Source organism: Cyanistes caeruleus, chromosome 1 (assembly GCF_971803275.1).
Source record: "Cyanistes caeruleus chromosome 1, bCyaCae1.hap1.1, whole genome shotgun sequence".
Taxonomy (NCBI): Eukaryota; Metazoa; Chordata; class Aves; order Passeriformes; family Paridae; genus Cyanistes; species Cyanistes caeruleus.
In genome coordinates, this window is record NC_141701.1 from 99,530,012 (window position 1) to 99,551,211 (window position 21,200).

Here is a 21,200-nt window from a genome sequence, read left to right on the forward strand (position 1 = left end):
TATATGAATTTTAGGATTCCTAGCACCTTCCTTCATTTCGCATATGTTATGAGGTCATAGAAAAAAAGACTCAGTTGAAATGAATATACACAATGGGGTAGAATTAAAGTTGCTGTGGGAATGTCAACTCTGAATTTCCTGCTTTTGTTGTGATCTAACTATAGAATGAAATCTTTCATTAGTCTTAGGTTTTAAACAGTCTTTAACATAATTAAAATAATTTGTTAAAATTAACCCTTTAGACACAGGTGCCACTGTAACAGTCAACTTTTACACGTTCACAGTAGCATAAAGGGTTTTATTCCTAATCAACTCTATTCATAACATCATACTGAGCTCTTATTGAACCTGGACCCAAGATTGTTACTTCTACTGGAGAAAATAGATGGCCAGCTGTAACAAAATTCTGAATGCTTATGGACTATAAATATTCACAATTTAAAATTACAGAGTAAAAAAATTATGAGTTGTTGTGGCAAACTTTTGTTTGTTTGTTGTTGGAGTTTTTGTTGTTGTTTTATTTTTGTTGTTTTTGTTTTTGTTCTTGTAGGGTACTGGTATAAATTTCCTTGCCAGAAATAAAAATGTGTGAAAATTGTCCAGTAAAAACCATACAAATTTCTTTGGATGTTGCAATTTTTCTGTTTCTGTAGTGCCTTGCTGTACAACAGTGTTCTGTTGTGACTGATAAAATAGGTAATATAACTATTCATGGGCAACACAAACAACATTCCTCTGTAGTATTAATATAGTTTCTACTAAATTCTGTCGATCTTTCTTAGCCCTAATGAAATGTGTACATTGATGGAGTTTAAGACAAGAGATGTGTGTTACATTTCATCAGAATGTAGAGGGAGCAACAGTTTTTATATAGTAAATAGACTTCACAGGAAACAGAGCTAAAAGATAAAGACAAAACCCTCCCAAAGCAAAGCAAATGGTGTATTTATTTAATGCAGACTGCAATATTTGTCTGGTGTTCTGTTTGGGCTTATATCTCCAGGTATTCAGTGTAGATTTTGGGCAATTTGTGCATCTCCAAATAACAAGGATAAGACCCAGCTTCGGGAAAGTAGTCGGTAAGGGTTTTACCCAAAAGAGTTATTTTGAAATTCAGGTAGTGTGATTTTTGTATCTGTTGATATTATAGATGGAGTATGCAAGTTTTTCCCACAATAATTGAAATAAAAATAGGTACCAGTGGGTGTTTTTTCAAGTTTCTCAATTGCTTTTAGACTTTCTTTTCCCATATAGGGAAATTTGACCCTGACTTGAGGAAGCAGGCTAACTAATCTGGCATAACCCCTTTTTTTGAAAAAGTGTAGTCAATCTTCATATGAGAAAGATAAGCTTGTGGTTCAAATCAGTTTTACAGTGTTTCTTCTGGAGAGCGATTGGCCTGCTCTCATTTGGTTGTACTTATGGCTGAAAGGGACCCAAGTCCCAGCATAGAGGGAGGCTCTCAGAGTGTGCAGTTACTGAAACTTTCCTTGAAATTGCTTCTACACTTACATCTTTCCATTATGTACAAAAGATGTAGTGACCCCATGGAGAGTTGCTTGAGATCACATAATGACTGAATTTTTGAATTTCTGGCCAACAGAAGGAATACATTTGACTTTTTTCTCAGGGCAATTAACAGCATTCATTTTTGCCTCTAAGTTTTGGGAGATGGTGTGTTCTTCTTACACTGAGTTAAGAGCTGAGCTGGTCTTGTTTACACAGATGTACATTGGAAGGAATTTCTGGTTTTAATTCAGGAGTGAATGCAAGTCCTGGCTTTGTAAACATATATTTAAAATGATTTAGTGTTTAATAGCTTTATATTCATTAATTTATTTATTTCCATCTCAGACTCTTTTGTGGGTGCAGGTACATGCCCTCTAGATCCTTCCATTTGCAAGAGATTCTGCATAGTGAATTATTAAAAGACAAATTTCAATTTCTATTCATGCTACTTGCATTTTGTGTCACATGGAGTCACAGTGGCAGCTGGCAAAACTGTGTGCTCAGAGCAGAAACATATTTTCAAAGATAATCTGCTTTTTTTGTTCAGTGGAAAGGGGTTAAAAGAATTCTGTGTTGCACTGTCTGTGCCCATGATCTCTGCCTGTAGAGGAGGTGAGAAGCAAAGCCCCAGGTTAAGCAGCTTCTGTTGTTTCAGCTCATCTCCAAACAGCAACAGAGGGAATTTCAGGGGGAAAAAAATGTTTTCCTTCTCTGAATGTCTCTTTATTGAAACATTTCTGAAAGTATTTGCAGGTTGGTTACTCAAGGTGAATGTACCACGTTATATGCAAAACACTTGTGCAATGGTTAAAAAAGCCCGAGATCTAAGGCAGAACCTTCACCAGTTGAAGAGGATCACAGCAGAAGAGTGGGAAATATTTTTTTCACTCATGCAGTGAGAAAGGCGTCCTACTTCTTCCCATTTCTCCATATATAAACTCTGGCTATGCTCTGTCATAGTCACCTCATCCATGTACGATCAATTAAGAGCAGTTCTGTAGTCCATAACTGTGCATGGACTTTTATGTATAAGGGACTGAATTTTTTCTAGATAAACTTCCCCTAAAGGAGCATAACCTTCATAGTAACAGCCTGGCTGTAACTAACAGGAGCAAAGCTTTGCTGCTGAAGTTGCATACCAAATAATAAAAAGAACATCTTTTTTATACCCAAAATGATGGTCCCCTGCTGTGGAAACCAGCAGAGACAGGGGTTTGGATGCATTGTCTGTGCATACTATGAGGAAGATTCTTCCTTTGTACTTATCTTTTTTATTTACTATTCAATCATTTGCCTTGTATTTGGGGAGGCAACTAACACACACGTATTTGTGCGATGGTTTGCTGTGGCGCAAAGTTCCAGCAGTCTGGACTACTTCCAAGAGCATTTTGTGAGCAGAAATTTATTTTCAGGACTCAGATAAAACATCCTTCACTAGCATTATCTTTTGCCAACAGGGCATTATATAATGATCAAGCTGTCTGTCCATCTCACTGTCTGTCTACCTGTCTAAATCAAATGTCTGCAAATGTACATGTAGACCTGGTTAGCAAAATATGTTGTTTTCTCTAACAAAACCTTCAGGTTTTGATTGGCTGCTGTATCAGTAGACTGGAATACTTACAGCTGTCCTTGGAGGCCTTCTATAAAACTGCAGGTGTTCAGCTTTAGCAAATAGTTCTTATTATATGGATAGACTTTTGGCAGCTAGTAATGATGTTTCCTGAAATTGAAAAATTATTTTCTACCTTACACGCTGGTTTTACATTACTGGAATGTTGGAGGAGGAACCAAATACCTCTCATCGAGTAGCACTGAGACTGTTTTGGTTAGTTGTATATATTTTCTGATTTGTATATTTTATACTGGAGTGCAAGTTTTTTCCTTAACTGTTGTGGTCAGATTTGAAATCTCTTCCAGCAAAAGTAAAATTTTGAGGAATTAAGGAAGTGTCTGCCAACAGAGGTAAACCTCTTTATACAGAACTAGCAGCTGGCTTGCAGTCAGTGTACCACCAAAACCCAAAGAAAGGGGGTGTTGTAAACCATTTAAAAATATTGAATATTATAATAGAATACTTTTAGAAACTTTCTTTTCTTTTTTCTATCACTGAGTAAGGCATATACAAAGATTTTTTATGGCTATATATTTAACCCATTCCCTACCACCATCATATAGTGCTGGAAGAAAATTATGGATTATTTTGTTGCAATCACTCTTTTGGACAGTGAGATTGATGGCATGTGATATGACACTTTTGGGGAACTGTAGTTTAATTGCAGGGAGTTAAATAAGTTATTAGGATTGTATTTGTAGTGTATTTAATTATCCAAATGCTTGGCTGGATAACTTGGTGCTCACGTTTTCTTTATTAAGCCTACTTGACCTTTATAGTGCTAAATCAAGATTCTCCTTTCCTAATTTTTATTTGTTTCCGAAACAATACCTTGTTAAAATAGGGCTGAGTGTTTTAAGTATACAATATAGGGTCTCAATGTACAAAACTGAGTCTCTTCTAGACAATGTAGGCATGTCTCAAGTCTATCAAATCAGAATGCTTCCTCAGGGAAAGCACTGATCCTTTAAAAAGGAGTGCTGGGAGGTTGTCAGTTCCTATTTTTTTAAAAAAATTTTTTTTTGTTTTGCATTTTTTTTGTGGTAGAAAAAGAATACTGAATAAAAAGTAAATGGGAATTTCTGACTTAAATAAATAGAGGCTGTGAAAGCCAACTCAGCATGCCTAGGAGACATACAAGGGTGGAAGGGGCTTTTAATTAATTTTGTTTATTTTATTAATTTGCTCAATCTTTGAATATATCTTTTGTTTGTCAAATGCAGTCCAAGAAAAAAACCTCTATGCTTTGCCTGCTGTATGTTTGAAACCTCTATGTAAAAAAACCACCAAGTACAGCTATTAAGTGTAAATCTCAAACTCTTAATATCATTTTATCTGATAAGCTAAGCCACAATGCTACAGACATGAGTTACTGCTGGTGGCATAAGTGTATGGCCATATTTACATAAAGGCTCCTCCTTGTCTCCTTACCTGTATTCCCTCTCGTGTTTCTCACACCCATTTGCCCAGAGTTCTCCAGGTTTTTTCATCGTATGAAAGTATCATTTTCAAAGGCTTTTGCTTCTCGCATCAATGTCAGCATTGCAGATCAGAATGTGACAGGGAATACCTGGTTGCATAGCTCCTTTAAACCTGAGCCAGTAGTGCTGCAAAATGTTAGGGAAACCATCCTTTCATCTCAAACCATCCACCACTTAAAAGTGAAAGGTTTGTTGATGTAATCCTATTTTCAATCTATAGAGGTCACCTGTAATACACTGCTCTGAGGATAAATTCCGAGTACCCTTTGATGTTAGAGCTTCCTTTTTTTAAAGGCATATTTAATGATATTTTGTTTTTCCAGGATACTGTGTTGAAAATTTTGAAGAGTTCAGCTGCTTTTAAACTGTTATTAACCTTTCAGTCAATTGTTAACAACCCTTTCCAGACTGATATTTTCATTATTTCAATATGCTTCAAAATCTTTTGGTTTTGGAAAAACTGGAAACTTTGAGGTAATCTATGATGCAAGATGTGGTAAGTACCTTCTAACTAGCTCTAGTTCTTCCACTAAACCAAATGTTTATTTCCTTGGTAATCAGTGACAAAGATAATATTAATTTCACTTGTAGAAGGATTGCATCCTGCCAGTACATCACAGAGGAATGAAATGTAGACCTTAGTTTATAATGTAGTACTTAAAGAGTTGTGAAACTTACATTCAGGAAAATTATTTTTTTCTCTTTAAGTACACTATTGGTATGTATAGGCCATACTGTTTTGCCCCAGTAATAGGGTAGAATTTTATTTCACAATTAGCTCCACCTACTTTTGCTAGGATGGGCTTTTTTATTTTATTTTATTTTATTTTCATTATCCTGACTGATATCAGCAGATAAAGATTGGTAAAGGCTTGCTGTAGCCCAGATGGGCTTTTGGGTATGCCTGAGGATTTGTCACATTATAGCAGGAATTTCTTATCTATAACTCTGTCTGTCTGGGTAGCAGAAAAAACCACTGCACCTGTAAATTGTTCAGCAGACGACTTTCACAGTGCTAGAGCTGCACATGAATGTTAAACACTTTTCAGAGCTGAGCTCCCTGCTTGCCTAGTGCAGCAGTCGTTCTATGCTTGTAACTGCTCTATTCCCTGACCCAAGCAGTCATGTGGGGAGTTCAAGTTAGGTTAACAAGAGCAGGCTGACATAGAAAAGGCTTAATTTCACTAGATTTTACACTGAATCCTGTCTTTTTATTGTTAATGCCCTTTTGTTAATTTTTGTTTCTTTGTTTCATCTGCCAGAGAGTTCAGCTGGCAGCAGGGAGAGTTTCCTGAGCTGACTTGGCCTGGTAAATGGCATTTAAAGGCTTGTTGCTTCAGAAGGAACCCACTTTCCAGGGCTCTGCCACTTTTCTTCTTTTGATTTTTGTGTTCAGTCCCTTCCTTACCATTCCCCACATATGGTATGCACAGTTGCAATGACTTGCATCTGTCCAGAAGTGTGACTTTCTTAGAGCTGATTCTCCTGTTCCTTTGTGCCTGAGCCAAAAAAGGACTGTTTTACACAAGGCTGCCAGCACCCTTCTCCCAAGAGAACATGTGTGGTCCCTCACATTCATCTGAATTCCTACTAACCCCAAAGATCAAGAATGTTTAGACTTCTTCCTGTCTCTGGTGGCCACCATTATCAAAATGACACTGTCTGCCCAGAAAGTTAAAACTCTCTGCTATTACACTTCCAGTTCTATCAATGATAAACTATGGAAAACATCAGTGTCATATATTGTGTTTAACATGAGAAGCTGTTTGACACAGTGTATCCTTGAAATGTTTATAGTGAATAAGCAAAACTTTGAATTCATTTAATAAAACCTCCCTTTAACCTCAGAAATGGAGCCTGTACAATGAAGTTTTATCTCCCTCAGTGATGTTCACTCATATTTGAAGGGCCAAGCACTACATAATAAATGTAGGCAAGGATACATTCTCCATTTTGTTATGTCCTTTCATTGAATTCCCATAACACTGAGGTCAGTTGGTATTCCTGCCCTCTATGTTTCATTCCCAATGGCTCCTGTCCCTAAGGACAGTACAAGGGACAGGAAGAAGAAAGTAGAATATATACAAATAAGTAGAATATATGCCAACTGATTTTCATTAGGAGGTGGTTTATTGCCTGCTTAATTTCCCTCCTTGTTGGCCATTCATGTTGTTTCTTTGAGAAAGAACTCTTATTTGATAGATGTTAGCAATTGTCTTGTCTGTCAGTGTCTTTAAGCTTGTTCAAAACACAAAGGAATATAGGAGACTGGGATGGGATGGGATGTTTTGTGACTTGGAGACTGAGAAGGAGACCTGCTCAGCAGCTCTAGAGGAAACTACTCATTTGTTATGAGGGGATCCAAAATGGTTTTAAGAGAATGTGGCAAAGCAGAATTTTCTCAGTCCTAATTTCACCTTACTGATAAATGCCATTATGCTTCCCTGAGCTTTTGCTAAAAGGGTAGGTGGGCCACTGGATGGCCAAAATTTCTATATCAAATGTCCTTAGATGCAGTTGAACTGATATTGATGGTAGTTGCTCCAGTTGCTCCAGTAGTTGATTTCAGTCTGCATTCCAACCACGGGAGAAGTAGCTTTAAATTAAATACTACTCAGACATCCATAATTTTGATGCTTAACAGTTCTCTATAATAATAGCTTAACAGAGCATGCCAAAGAACATTAAAAGACCTTAAAAGAAGTCCCTAATGTTCTCTAATAGGGAACATTAATGGACCCCTTCCTCTCACTTTATCCCAAGCCCCTCTCACTTTATTCCAAGTGACCAGGAGAGGCAGCAAAGGAATACTTTAGCATGCTTTTGTATGGGGGTGTTACATGAAGTGGGATTGATTCACTTGCATTGAAGAAGTTCCAGATGGAAGTTGCAGGCCAAAATTTGGCATGAGAATATGCTGGAAAAATGTCCACATATTTGTCCTCTGTACAACCAGACATTCTTCCGTTGGACACTGAACTGCATGGACTTTTGATTTGACTTGGTCCAGCCATTCCTTAGTTCTTAACTTGCGCTACATGTGAAAAAAGAAAATAGGTCATTGAATAAGACCCACAGCTTTGTCTGAGGTGAAAATTTTCTCCTTGGTTTAAATACAAATTATCTTGTGCCCTCCGCATTTTACTTTTTAAGCCAGATAGGAGATTTTTTAGTGGAATCTTCTGTGTAATACATGTATGATTTCATTTGCTCCTTACAGGCCTCCTCTCAGGCTATAATTCTTGATTTCTCCTAATTAGTTGCTGTGGAAATGATTATGTCATAAACACAAACAATGGGAATATAAGGAGCAGATGAATTCTTAAGAAGCAAAGATTTGTTTTCCTGTAAATGACAAAAAAACACCCCCCCAAAACCAACAACCCAAAGGAGAGGCATTGTAATACTTTCTGCATTGTCTTTCATCTCAGGATTTTACAGCACTTCTCAAGTATTAATACATTAAAGATTTTTGAAAAGCTGCTGCAGAAATGGTGTTGAAACTTTCCATCTTAGTTGTCCTTGGTAATTCATGATCAAGTCATTGTTGCTTGCAACTAAAATTAAGCTTTACTTGCAAACTGAGCCTTTGCTCTGAGGGCTATCTGAGCTCTTCCCAATGCACACATCATCACTAGTTACAAAGATTCTGTTGACCAAGTTATTTACACCTGTGCAGTCCAATTTGCTTCAAGGCTCGTTTTATCCCTCTGCCTTCAGATTCGTTGCCTATGAGATTTGTAGGCAGTTCTAATGCTTTCAGTAATGTTTCCTCACCGTTTCCTCACATTATGTGAAAGAACAGTAAATAATTGTATCAATGGAATATGAGGTGGAATGGAATCTGCAGCTGTATCAGTCTCAGCCATGTTCTGCATCGGGTGAAAAATAAATAAAAATATATATTTTTTTGCCTATGAAGTCAGCACATGTGGCTGTGTATACTCTGGGGAAGGAAATCTATTATTACTCTACTCAAGCCCACTGTATAGCAATGGTCCCATTAAGTGCTCAAAATGGGGCTTGTAGAGAGCATAGGCCATATGAATTCACGTGGATTCCACCAAGGGAGAAGCTTGTTGAATCAGAAGATGCCTTTTTCATAGTCAATTTTCAGGGCTGTGCTATATTTTTGGCATTCACAACATCTCTGTCATGTGAGTATTTATAACTGGTGCCTTTTACAGATGTAAAACCCAAGGCACAGAGAGATTATATGACTTGTCTAAAAGAGCACAGTTGGTTAATGGCAGAGTGAACACAGAGCTCAGGATTTCCAACTCTGTCTCCTAGACTCCACAAAACATTTCTAGAGCAATATTGAAATGATGTAATGTGTAAACAGAATTGTTTCCAAACAAAAATATCTGTCAGGTTACACTAAATATCTGCAGCATCTCTTCCAACATGCAAGAACAGATTGATTTTAAATGTATTGGTTTTAAATATCTTTTCTTTAGTGACGAGAGGGAAGACATTCTTAAGTGTTAAAATATTTAATCTCCCATTGATAAAAAAAGTAGATATTATCCTGCTCTTAGCTGTGGAATAGGAAATCTACATGGCTCTTAGGCTTCCAGCTAAAAAGTTTTTTGAAACTGAAGCTATAAGTGCAAGTGAGTAAGTAGGACGTTCTTGTCAGCTGCCAGCATCTGTTATTGGAACTATACACTAGTACATGTCCAGCATTGCCTTACAATATGCCAATGGCAACTTTATAGAACTCAAACATACTCAAGAAAGATATGTGAAGAAGGGCAAAATGCTTTTGCATAGTTTTTATATTATTCACACAACTGGAATGTGTACAGCATAGTACAGAGTGTAACAAGAGCAAATGCTGAACCACATCAAGCTGTTCCCTTGTCGTGCATGTCATTTAAATATCAAATCTATAAGGGCGTTTGCTGTGTTCTTCACACACAGAAAGACCACAACTAAGTGACTTAAAAGTATCCCATGAGTTTTTAAAAATGTGGACAAACAACTCTCTTCTTTTTGATAATTGCAAATACATTGTTCCACTCTGTTGGTTCTGCAACATCTGGTGTTTTATAAAGCATTTTAAAATGTCATCTCCCTTCCCCATTTGCCCACACCCTTCCCACTGCACCTTAACCCCAGCATACCAAGAAACTTTAATTTGTAAGGAAATCTGTGGAAAATCTTACCAAACAGACTTAAGGAATTGTGTCCCTATAGATTTGAGCTATTCCTTAAATTAAAGGAAGCCGGGTCAGCAGTGTTAGTGTATGGAAGATTTCCATGAGGAAAAGGAATAAGATTCTGGGCTGATTCAGTGGAAAGGTGTTATTAAATGACTCTTGCAGATGAGATTACTTAGAACATTTTGGTTGGTAGTGTTAACTTGATAGTCTTGTCATCAAGTCTTCATAAAAAGATCACAAGGCAGTTTCTCAAGAATGAAAGACTGTAATCCCCTCGCCAGTCCTGGTATGTGTCCAATGTTTGACTTGTAAATTGAGTGTAGTTGCTTCACAGTTAGCAAGTTAGTGAACTTTGTAGTTTGTGCTTCAGGATGTGCTTACAGGTTAGGGAATTGAAGGGGATGGAAGGTAAGGCTGTTACTGTGTACCATTTGTCCATAATCAGGGTGTTTTTTACATTTTTCATAGGCGTTCTTATCAGTCCATTGTAGCATAGAGTGAATGGAATACTTTGAGCTGTAGAATGTGAGTAAAAGTGCAAATCTAATATAATAGAATAAATGGCAGAAAAATCCCAAAGCAAGGCATCTCTGTAAATATCATGAGTTGTGGGAGGTCATCTTGCCTAATTGTAGCTATCCATTAGGCCTCAGCAGTTTGTTTAGCTCCCATTTTCAGTGAAGGCAAAAGGAGTGGGGACACCTCTAGATGGCAGTTCATCCTGCGTGTCTAGGTGAGACTGGATGCTCACTTTCCATCTGACTTTGGATCTCACCTTTATGGCTCAGCACAGATGAAGATGCTTCCCAATCCCGTACATTTAAAGTAAGATTTATTTCCTTAGCTCTTGAAATCCATGGAGGAGATTTCTTTTGTGTACAAATCATGAGGGTTGAAGAAGAGTACAGTGAACAGTTTACTCAGTGAAGCAGCCTTTTTTGTTTGTCAAATGTAGTCCAAGAAAAAACTTCTATGATTTGCCTGCTGTATGTTTGAAACCTCTACATAAACACCAAATGCAGCTATAAATGCACTGTAAATGTGTGTCAAATCCTAAAATAAAATACATCTAGCTACATTCAGAAGGCTATGTTAAATGACTTGTGTATTAGTTTCTTTTTACATACCTGGTGAAAATTGGCAAAGTTTTATTTATAGTGACAAAATGTCATGTTGAAGTATGTTCTTAAAAGAAGACTGGCACACACTATACAGTTGATTTCTGATCCTAATCTTGGTGATTAGGATATTCAGTGTTGTCCTCATGGTCACACTGGCACCTCATGGTCACATCCCTTTTTCCACCTACTGTAGATTAAAATTACCAAGTACTATGAGTACCCTAGACAAAAATTTCTTAAGAGTCTGAATAAAAGTGCAGCATTTGAGAAATTCTTTTCCAAGTTCTTTGTTGCCTTAGCTAGAATGTTATGAGTATCCAAGGAGATGCACTGGGACCTTATATCATTAAACTTTTTCATGTCTGTTTTGCTAGAGCTTGTGACTGTCAGATAAGTAGGGATGCCCTTACCTGTTTTTTTCTCACTGAAGCAAGTAACAAGCAATGAAAGTACAATACAGTAGCACTGTTTCAGCATGGTTTAGAAACCAGAACATCTGTTTTAAGCTCCCAAATAAGCTTGTACCTGTGTGCTCTCCTTTCATCTGCTCTTCTTTCTCTAACAGTTAATTCCTTAAGATTTTCCAGTTTGTGCTGCATTCAGACTTTCATTTTCCTAGCAAGATATACTCCTTATAAAGAGCACTTCTTGTTTAAATTAACAAAACAGAAATGATAGGGACTAATTTTACTCCCTGTAAATAAATTAAAGGGGCAAGTTTTGACTGGAAGATGCATTTTTCCAAGTAAAAGCATAGTAAAACTGTTCATGAATGTATTTAGGCTGGAAGTTTTAGAGTGATGTAGAACATTTCCATAGGGGTGGTGGACACAAGCATTCTGACTGTGACTGAGATTGATAGCTTTAAGAATGGGCTTATGGAAGGTTATAGTTTTGAAGTCCAAAGGCCTGAATACCAATACCTGAATATAGACATTAAGGTGCAAAAGAACATAGTGAATCTTTCTTCTGAAGAAGCCTTGGTCTTCTAAATTCTTGGATAAAATAATACTTTTTTTTATAGTTTATGGATATAAACTTTGCTAGCTGCAGTCTTTAAGAATCTGATAGTTTCTGCTCCTTAACCTTCATTCCTTGTGTTATCTTCTTCACTGTGATGAATCACCCACATGATTGTGATACCAGCAGTATACCATCAGTATTGTGAACTCAAATCCTGTTACTATGCAGACATTATTGCTGGAGCCCTAGAAGTTTAAGAAATAAAGGGAAATGGTGCATCCCTTTTGACCATCTGCCACGTGACCTTTTGTTCTCACATGGTTTAGTCCCTCTTCTATACATGGCTTCCACTCGGGACTTTTTGGGCTTTTTTCCATTTTATTTCAGTTAGCATTTATTTCACACATCGTTATGAGAAGCACTGGTTATGAAGATACACAGCTCTAGTCATAACAGAAGTATTTTGTATGCACCTGCAATTTGACATTTGTGTTCAGGGAATATTGTAGAGTGAATAAAAAAACTGAGATAATTTAGGGGGTTTTGGCTCCACCTGCTATGGAATTGTATTTTTTGGAGGAAGGGTGTTGTGTTTTTTTGTTTGCTTGGTTTTTTGAGGTTTATTTTTTAGTGGTTTTTTTTTTTTTCCCCAAGAACAATATGAAGGTGTGTTTGTGGCGTTAAGGAAAAGGTACATTGTAGGTTACAATGCTATAAGCGGAGAAGAAAGGAAAATCTCTAAGACAGATGGCTACTAACATGGTGTAAATATCCTATTTTTAAATGCAAGGGTAAAAAGGTGTTCCATATAGTCTTCAAGCTGCAAGCTTCATGTTTGTAATAGTACCATGGCAATGTGCAAGTATTAATCACTTCCTGTTTGCTATTTGTAACAGCAATATCAAAAAACGCTGTTCAAGAAGCTTTATATTCTTGTTGATTTTGATCATCTTCTGATGTACCTATTCAGGTGCACTGAATGCCTTAAGACCACCTCTGCTGCATGTGCACACATGAAAGGACCTGTAACCTGCTTGTACCTGACTCCTCAGAATCCCCCTGGTGCATGAAGCTGTTTGCAACTGTGCCCAGTTGTCCCACCACCCCTTCATCACATACTAGAGGCAAGAAAGGGGTGAGTGTCAGGGTGTGCTGCAGCTGTGTTCTGCTAGGTCTCAACCAGGTGCTCACAGAATTAGGGAGCTGTGAACGGTTTCCTGATTGTGTTCCCCAGCCTGCCTTCTCAAAAACTCACAAAAACAGCAGATTTGGCATTGAAACTCTTTCTCGCTCTCATTGCAGTCAAATGGCTTTAGAATGAGAATGAGCTAATACTTCAGCAACTGCAGTGAAATTAAGAGTTCAGTCTCATGTAGCCATGTTAAGTGGAAAGACAAACAATTTGAGTTATGTTAACAATGCCTCTGTAATAGAAAATGTTGATACTTAGGCTGATGGGAATTTTCTCTAATTGATCTTCTGCATCAAGGAACTGTTATTGGAAACTGATATTTCACACTTTCATACCACAGTGATTGTTACTTACTAAGTTCTTTTATATCATGATGCCTGGGAGTAAAGGCTTCCGAAATAAATGTTAATGTTCATCTAACTTGTCAAGTAAGTTTTTTCATTACGTGGTGTGACTGGAAAATGATCTCTTGTAGGCTTAGCTTTAATTAAAGGAAAATTTAAAAAGTTGTTTCAATTAATTTTTTTTAAAAAATTAGTTTTACCGTTTCATTCAGAGATTCTGTATTTTCATGGGAAGGGAAGGTTGTTTTCAAGGGGAGACTTGCTTGGCAAGTAGTCCTGGTCTATTTTTGTTGAAAACTGAATGTCAAGACAGGACTCAAGTTGCAGTAAAGTAGCTTACGGTAGAAGGTAAACTATGTTTCCATGGAATATATCTTGTGATGAAAGCTTCTTTCTTAAGTACTCACTCTCTAAATATGCTTTCTTTCCAGACACAGTTGCTATTTTTTTCTTTGTCAGGTAATTACAAGCTTGCTCCTCAGAAAGTAAAAAAAAGGAAAGTTAGAAAACAAAGATGAAAAAAAGCCATACAACTACAGGAAAGCTTTTAAAATGTAGGTACTGCTTAATCTGGTTTAATCTTTGCGTATATAAATTCATATGGTTTTTAAGAGCTTGTTTTTGAAATTTGAAGCACCATTCTGTATTTATTTCTCAGAAAGTTTTTGCAGCTCTTGTACTATGAGAAAAAAAAGAAACCAATGCTGGCAATGAGTTTGGGTATATAACTTAAAGACTTTTTGAGATGCATGATTTTTTGTGGTTCCTGGTTTTAACTGACAAGTTATTACCACCCTCATAGAACAGTGCCCTAAAATAAACCTAGCAAGTTTGCAAATGATGTTTGTGAATTCATTCCTGAGTTTGAATATAATGTTTTATCTCTGAATGTGCAGTTACAGAACAATGTAAGTTTTCATGTACCATCCTCATTGCACAGAAGAGTCATGAAATAAAGAGAAAAAGGAAGGGAAGATTTAGAGAGAGGATGTGACTCAGGGATTCAGGAACCTACCAGATCGATAGAGCAGCCCCAGAAAGAGAATGACATCCAGCTGCTGCAAATGGACAGATGGAGAAGAGGCCTAGGATGAAGAAAAAGATTAAGAAGTGGAATAAATATGGTCAGAAGTGGAGGCCAGAGTTGGTCCTTTTTGCATTTCAAAAAAGAGAAGAGAAGCAGTTGGATTTGGGAATGAATAAGATCCTAGTGAAGGCAAATGAAGATTGCTTCCCAGAGTGAGAGGATTGTTCTCTGAGACTGATTTTTAAATTTTTTTTCAGTGAAACCAAAGATACAGTACTTTTTTTTTTTTTGTGATATGAAATGGTTTCCTGCAGTCAGATGTGTTTAATACTGACATCCCAAATTTATTTTTTTTTTTTAAATTTTAAAATACTTAAAAAATTCTTTAATTCCCTTTAAAGATGAGTCTCAAAATGGAAATGTAATTTGAAAGCATCCAGTCTGGAATTTGTCTAAGTGATATGTGTTAGGTTCTGTGGTATTTTTCCAGTCAAACACTGCTGATTTCAACCTGAAATCATTTTCAGGTGTGCTGAAAACGGATACATTACTCACTGAAAGTACTACCCAGCTGTATAAATCATGAAATATCTTGTGTCTTTTTTCAGAAAGAAAAGCTGTGTAAATTGATAATTGCTTTCAAATCCTGTAGATACTATCTCATACAAGTGGTTTTGAATCCAACCTGCAGTTCTCAGCCCCTAATTGCATGCCAAATACCTGTGCTATTTGAGAGTTCAGATTGTTTGTTCATAGTCAAGAAAAGAGTACCAGCTCACACTGTGTCAAAGATCATGAGTTTTTTGCTGTTTCCTTCTGCCAGAATCAATTTTATTTGCTGTGCTGGGTCATACACCCTCTATTTGTTGGAAGCACTATTCTAGGTGAGGGTCTTTGTAAAATGAGGTTCCTTAAAATGGAAGCATTCCTAGTTATTTATGAAAAATGTCTAAATTTCTTTGGCTTGGCCTCAGTGAGAAATAGAAATAATCTTTTTTATCCGTTTGTTTTGCTTAAAATCATGAAAAAACATGAGACCTCTAAACAAACAAATGCTTATTTTAGTGATAAATGATGCATGATGCTGAATGCTGGTAGATCCTTCTCTTTTCTGATAATTGTCCCTTGGCACATTCATCACTATGTGCTGCTTAGAGGCCTGTCTGATAATCTTTAGCTAGTTTTAAATCACAGATTTCTCCATATGCAGGCCACATGTTAAACAAAGTACTGAAAGTTCATGTGTTCGCACACATGCTCTCAAGGGCTTTAAAACATCCACAGGTATCCTTAAAGGGTACATGCTAAGAGAAAAAGTTAATAGGGTGTGGTACAGGAAGGAATGTCAGAACAAAAGCAAGCTGTCAGATATTCATAAAGGTTGTACAAAGTTAGGAGAGAATTCTGATTTCTCTATGATACACTTATTCACCAAGACTGTGTTGTCTTTCACAGGCAAATTGGAGCCACGTGGGAAATAGTGTTTATCTCTAAGACCATTGCCTGTAGGAATTATGGGAGGATATTTGTGATAGTTTGGCGTAGGACAAGTTGTTGGTGACATAGCATTGTTGTAGATGCATTAAAATTTTATGGCTAACTTGGAGTTATTTCCTGTAATCTGAGAAAGAATAATCTGGTATGACTGAATGCCAGTGCTACTGAACACAGCAAGTTCTCTCGTAGATTCCCTGCTGAACCCCTTTGCTGGGCCACAACCCTTCTGTGGATTGCCATGATATATGCACATGGTGTACTCACATGCACTGCATACACTCCTACCAAATTTCAAGATTTGCTTCCAGTTAAAATTTGAGGATGAATATAGAACCTATTCTCCCTCTTCTGTGTTGGTGAAATCATTTATCCAAAATGTAGGCTTTTATCTGAACATACAGTTTGCATTTCTTTTGAAGGAGCCTTCAGGTAAAAATAGCTAATTCATGTAGAAAATAATAAACTTTGGTTCACGTACTCACTCACTTGTTAGCAGCATTAAAAAATTAAATTGAATTTACCTCAAATATGCAAACAAATCTGTATCTTTTCAGTGACTAAAACAAGAACTGTGTTATGGGTAAGGTTCTAAACAGCTTTATTTCTGACTTCAAACAAATCATGTCTAGAAAACCTGACTGTAAAGAAGGCTGCGTTGGCATTTTGTAGTTCTGTTGTCTGGCACTGTTCAGGTAGTGAGGAAAATACAAATCCTCACTATGTTTACAGTCGATTTTCCACCAATTGAAATAAAAGAATACTTGTCAGTTTGTGGGATAGTTGATCATCTGTTTGGTATATCTTGCTCTCCTGTTGTCTCTGTATCACTCATTCAATGTGGAAATAGTGGGGAAAGTGCATCTGCTATCCATGTCCCATGAACGAAGGATATATGAAAGATTCAGCAACACCCACTTGTTCAAAGGGAATGCAAGAGTAAATTTTAGAATTTTAGATAAAAGGTGATGTCACATCTTTGAAAAAAGTTGTAATTTTGTTATGATTGAACTAAAGATTTTTTAAACCATCTGTTAGTAATGCAAGTTTATTGGGTTGTTTATTATTATTATTATTATTAGTAGTAGTAGTAGTAGTAGTAGTAGTATTAGTATTATTATCGATCATAAATAGATCTGCATTTAAACATGGAGTTAGTACATGCACTCAAAATGAAGCAAAGAAGTCCATTGTTGCTGAAATATACACAGCTATTATAAAATTATATGCTTTAAAATTTCTAACATCTTAAAATTGAGGGAGAAGACTTTTCCCTTTCAACTTTTGTTTTGTCCTCTTCTGTGTGCTGGGAATGGTGTTGGTTCTTGTAACAATAGGCTATAGTGACTAGACTAGACTGGTGACTGACAAGACTCCACTGGTCATCAGCAGCATTAGAAGTGGTGGGAAAGAGAAGTGTATTGCAAGACCAAGTTTTAGGTTTTTATTTAACTGACAAAGCAGCTATCTCTTCTTACAGCATCTCTATGACTTTATTATAGCCCTTTAGCAGTTAGGACTATCTATGTGCACAGAATGAATGGCCTTACTACAGATACATGAAGTATACTTGAATATTTTGTAGTTTAGATGTGTAAAACTGGATCTGCTAAGGGATGACTGGGGGCAAACTGACCTACTTCAGGAAGAGATTTGGCAAGGAAAGATTTATCAACATAATTTTCACACTTAAGAAAAAATGATGGGTTATATACTCCGTGATGTATTATTTACATTGTGCACTGTGGATGACATAAATAAATTATATTTTAAATTGATTTCATATATTCTTTCAGTGAAGAGAGTCGGTATGTTGTGGATGTTCATGGGATATTTATTAATACACTTAATCCTCATAATATAATACTTAACTTAAAGGAGTTATATAATGATGATCTTTTATAAAATACATAAACCAGCTTGTTTAGGAAAAGAAAATCTTGGATGGCTAAAAGACTATAACTGTCAGGCAAAGAAATAATAGATCACCATAGGAACTTCTTACTGATGGAAGTGGGCACAGTGAACAGCATTGGCATTGACTAAGTTTGTCATAAGTTGTATTGGGAACACCAGTTTTCCATGCCGTTGGCTGTTCCTGACTATTAACAAAGATTTTGGTCACATTCCAATGTTTTTTTCATAGTTAAAGGTCTCACAGTAGCAATAATTTCAAGTCTCCTGTGTATTAAACTGCAAAAAAGCCCACATAAAAATAGTCTATCTTTCAATTCCAATAACTTGGGAAAAACCCAGAAATGTAGTTGTTGCCTGTACAGAAGCTGCTGGCATTTTTCGTAGATAGAAAAATGGCCAGTGTGAACAGACCAATTTATATTTAAAATAAATTTTATTGTGATTTACAGTGTCAGATGGTATCTCATTCTGAGCAATCTTGTCAACACATCAGGGAACAGCACAGTCTGCCTGAAGTAGTATGTGGGTTGAAAATAATGCATTACCTCAAAAAGACCACACCCTTTTTTCTATAATAAACTTAGGCAAATTTAATTTTTAAGTAGTTATATTAGCAAGTATTTTATGGAATGTCAAAGGTATAAAATATAGGAATGCTAGAGAGAAGAGTTTTGGTAAGAGGCCAAATAGGAGCACCTTGTATGTGTTTGTGTGTTTATGTATGTATCTGTATATATATGAGAAAGAAAAGGATCAGCATCTGAATTAGACTGTTGCATCAGAACACAGAATACTGCCAATGCAATGCAACAATAGAGCAGGGCATATGAGCTTAGCCTAACAGGAAACACAAAAGTTTTCTTTGAATCTGGGGATGGTTTTCATCTGTTTTTTTCAGAGAACTATGTGACAGCTCTGTTCAGTTCCTCACCCAGTGGAAAAGTCTTTTCATTTAGCCAGAAAAAAAAAAAAGGAAAAGCATTTAAAGAGATAGCCTGTCCTTAAAGTAGCCCAATACAGATATGGACAAGGTTTGGATTTTTGACATCAGCTTTTCCATTTCTCCTCTTGACAGATAAATCAAGTAAATAATACTTATGAACTTGGCATAGAGTTTATAAAAATAATTAAGAATCTTCATTTGCTCCCAATGATTCTCAAATTTTAACCTATCTTTTTAAAATTCCTCATTATAAGATTGTTATGTAAACACAATATTTTCTGTTTTTACTTGGCAAGAGAAAGATGATTTTTAATATGGAAGCAAATGGGGTCTTTAAAATAGATGTGTCCAGTCCTTCTCCAAAAGACCTTCAGTGGCTTTTTTCAGCTTTGTGAATTTTTCATGTCACAAAGTGAAATATGATCTATTTTTTTTCAAATTACAGATATATTGACTTCATTAACTGAATTAAACCCTAACCTTATGGCACATGTGTAGAAACAGATATTTAAAAGATGTTTAGCATAGATAAGCAAGGAAAAGTTCCCTAAGCCCCAAGGTAAAAATTTTAGAGCCATGTTATTGAACAGTCTGTGTATTTCTGCCATGATAGATGAGACAAAATTTTTTTTGGAAAAAAGCTGCCATGAACAAATCAGCATGAACAACAGTGATCTTAAAATGTGATTTTTTTTGTATAGGATTTGTTTTATTCACATTCGGCAATCAGAAGGAAAAAAAAAAAAAAAGGAAAAAAAAGGAAAAAAAGATATTTTTATCCCATGGTGCTAAGACCAAAATTCAAGTTTTCATGAAAACTCATTGTAAATCAGGTATTTGGTGGAGGCCATGAACTACTTTAATACATATTCCATCATTCTGGGCTGTATTTTTTTTTCTTGTTTTTATTCACTTTAGCATACTGAATGATTGAAAATCCAGCTACAGCTAGCATAGGCTTCATTGTTGGAGCTGAAGCCTTAGATGTGCACTGAATGGCAAGTGGTGGACCCAGAAAACTTACTGCTGTCTAAAGGAAGAGAAGGGCCAGGGCAGTTGGATGAATACTTAATTCCTTATATCTGTTTTATGTCTCTAGTCAGCCTGGAAACACAAATTTCCTAGTGAAAGAGCTGCATGGTCTTTCCAAGAACTCTGTTCTCTTGCAAAATAAAAGATTGGCTTCTATGAAAAGTGTCAGCAATGAAGGAAAAGTAGGAAATAAGAAAAAAGGTATTGTGTAGGAATCTCAGCAGAAGAACTGTTTTTTAAAAATAACATTCTTACTGGCACAACCTCCTGGCTTATAATAAAGATTGAATCCTCAAATGACAGAACACTTCATTCCCTCATGTTAGAAAAAGGACACTGTCTAGTGAAGACTTTCAGTTGCCCAAAGTAGTAATTACTAGCACTCTGGAATGAGTCAAGAAATTGCTTCTTTCTCTTCGATAAATTCTGTGACAAGAATTTAGTATCCTTCATGAAAATCTCCCATGACTTTCCTGTGGAACTGTAAGAAAAAAACAAATCTAACCCTTCCCCAAAGAAACAAGCCTTTACAGTTTTTGGATTCAATCTGCAGAATCTGTCAGTTTTCTTCCATCTGTCATTTATTGTATCCATAGCTTTCCATTTTTAAAAAATAGTCACTATAATTTACCACTTTACAGTAATAATTGCTTATGTCAGCAATCAAAATTTTTCCAACAAGAGAAGGAAATTTATATTTTGACTTATGTTTTCAAGAATTAATACATATGGTCCATATATATGGCAGTTCCACTGTTTAATATTTTATTTTAATGTTTAATGAATAACCTTGTACTTCTTGTACTACTATCCCAAATATACTACTCATTCAGGATAGCTATGGGAAAAATATAAGCATTCTATTTGATCTGTTTGTGTGGAAGGATAGAAATTCAAAAGCATCATTGCTTGGCATGGAAACCCATCTGGTTAATTCAGTGGAATAATTCCCCTTTGGCCATCATTCTAATTATTAGATTAAAACATATTCTGTTTCTTTTTCCACTCTGGCCTCTTGTACATACACAAACATACAATTGAGAAATTGAGATTCCACTTAAGAAGCATTTGACTTCTTTCTACCAGTTTCTTCAGTCCTGGAGTTTAATATGCATTTTTTACACAGAAATATAAAAGTTTATTTGTTTATGTGTCTCCTCTTATTCTTCATTGTCCCTCTACCTTGATCACATTTTTCATAAATCTTTTCTTTATGTTGCTGAAGTATTTTTATTAATGCAGCACACTTTATATATATATATTATAAATAATTGTAATGGATCAGGCTATAAGCATTCATCCTTGTTGTTGAGGGAAGACCTGCATCATTTTAACAAATATATCTCTTGTGTACAAGATTTCATGTTGAAATTTAAGCTTTATATTTTAATCCT

At 36.1% G+C, this 21,200-nt stretch overlaps 1 protein-coding gene across 7 annotated transcripts in view; it reads left to right on the forward strand.

Moving 5' to 3' along the window:
* The window catches only part of SUGCT (succinyl-CoA:glutarate-CoA transferase), a 315,620-nt gene that overhangs the window by 210,034 nt on the left and 84,386 nt on the right, over window positions 1-21,200 (forward strand). The window contains exon 13 of one of the 7 annotated variants that reach the window (XM_086844724.1): window positions 12,828-13,555. The exons of the other annotated variants lie outside the window; for them this stretch is intronic. Coding sequence (XP_086700850.1) covers window positions 12,828-12,836 — 9 coding nt within the window. The 3' untranslated portion in view covers window positions 12,837-13,555. Of the gene's footprint in view, window positions 1-12,827; window positions 13,556-21,200 lie in introns of those variants that run through there. 7 annotated transcript variants of the gene reach the window in all.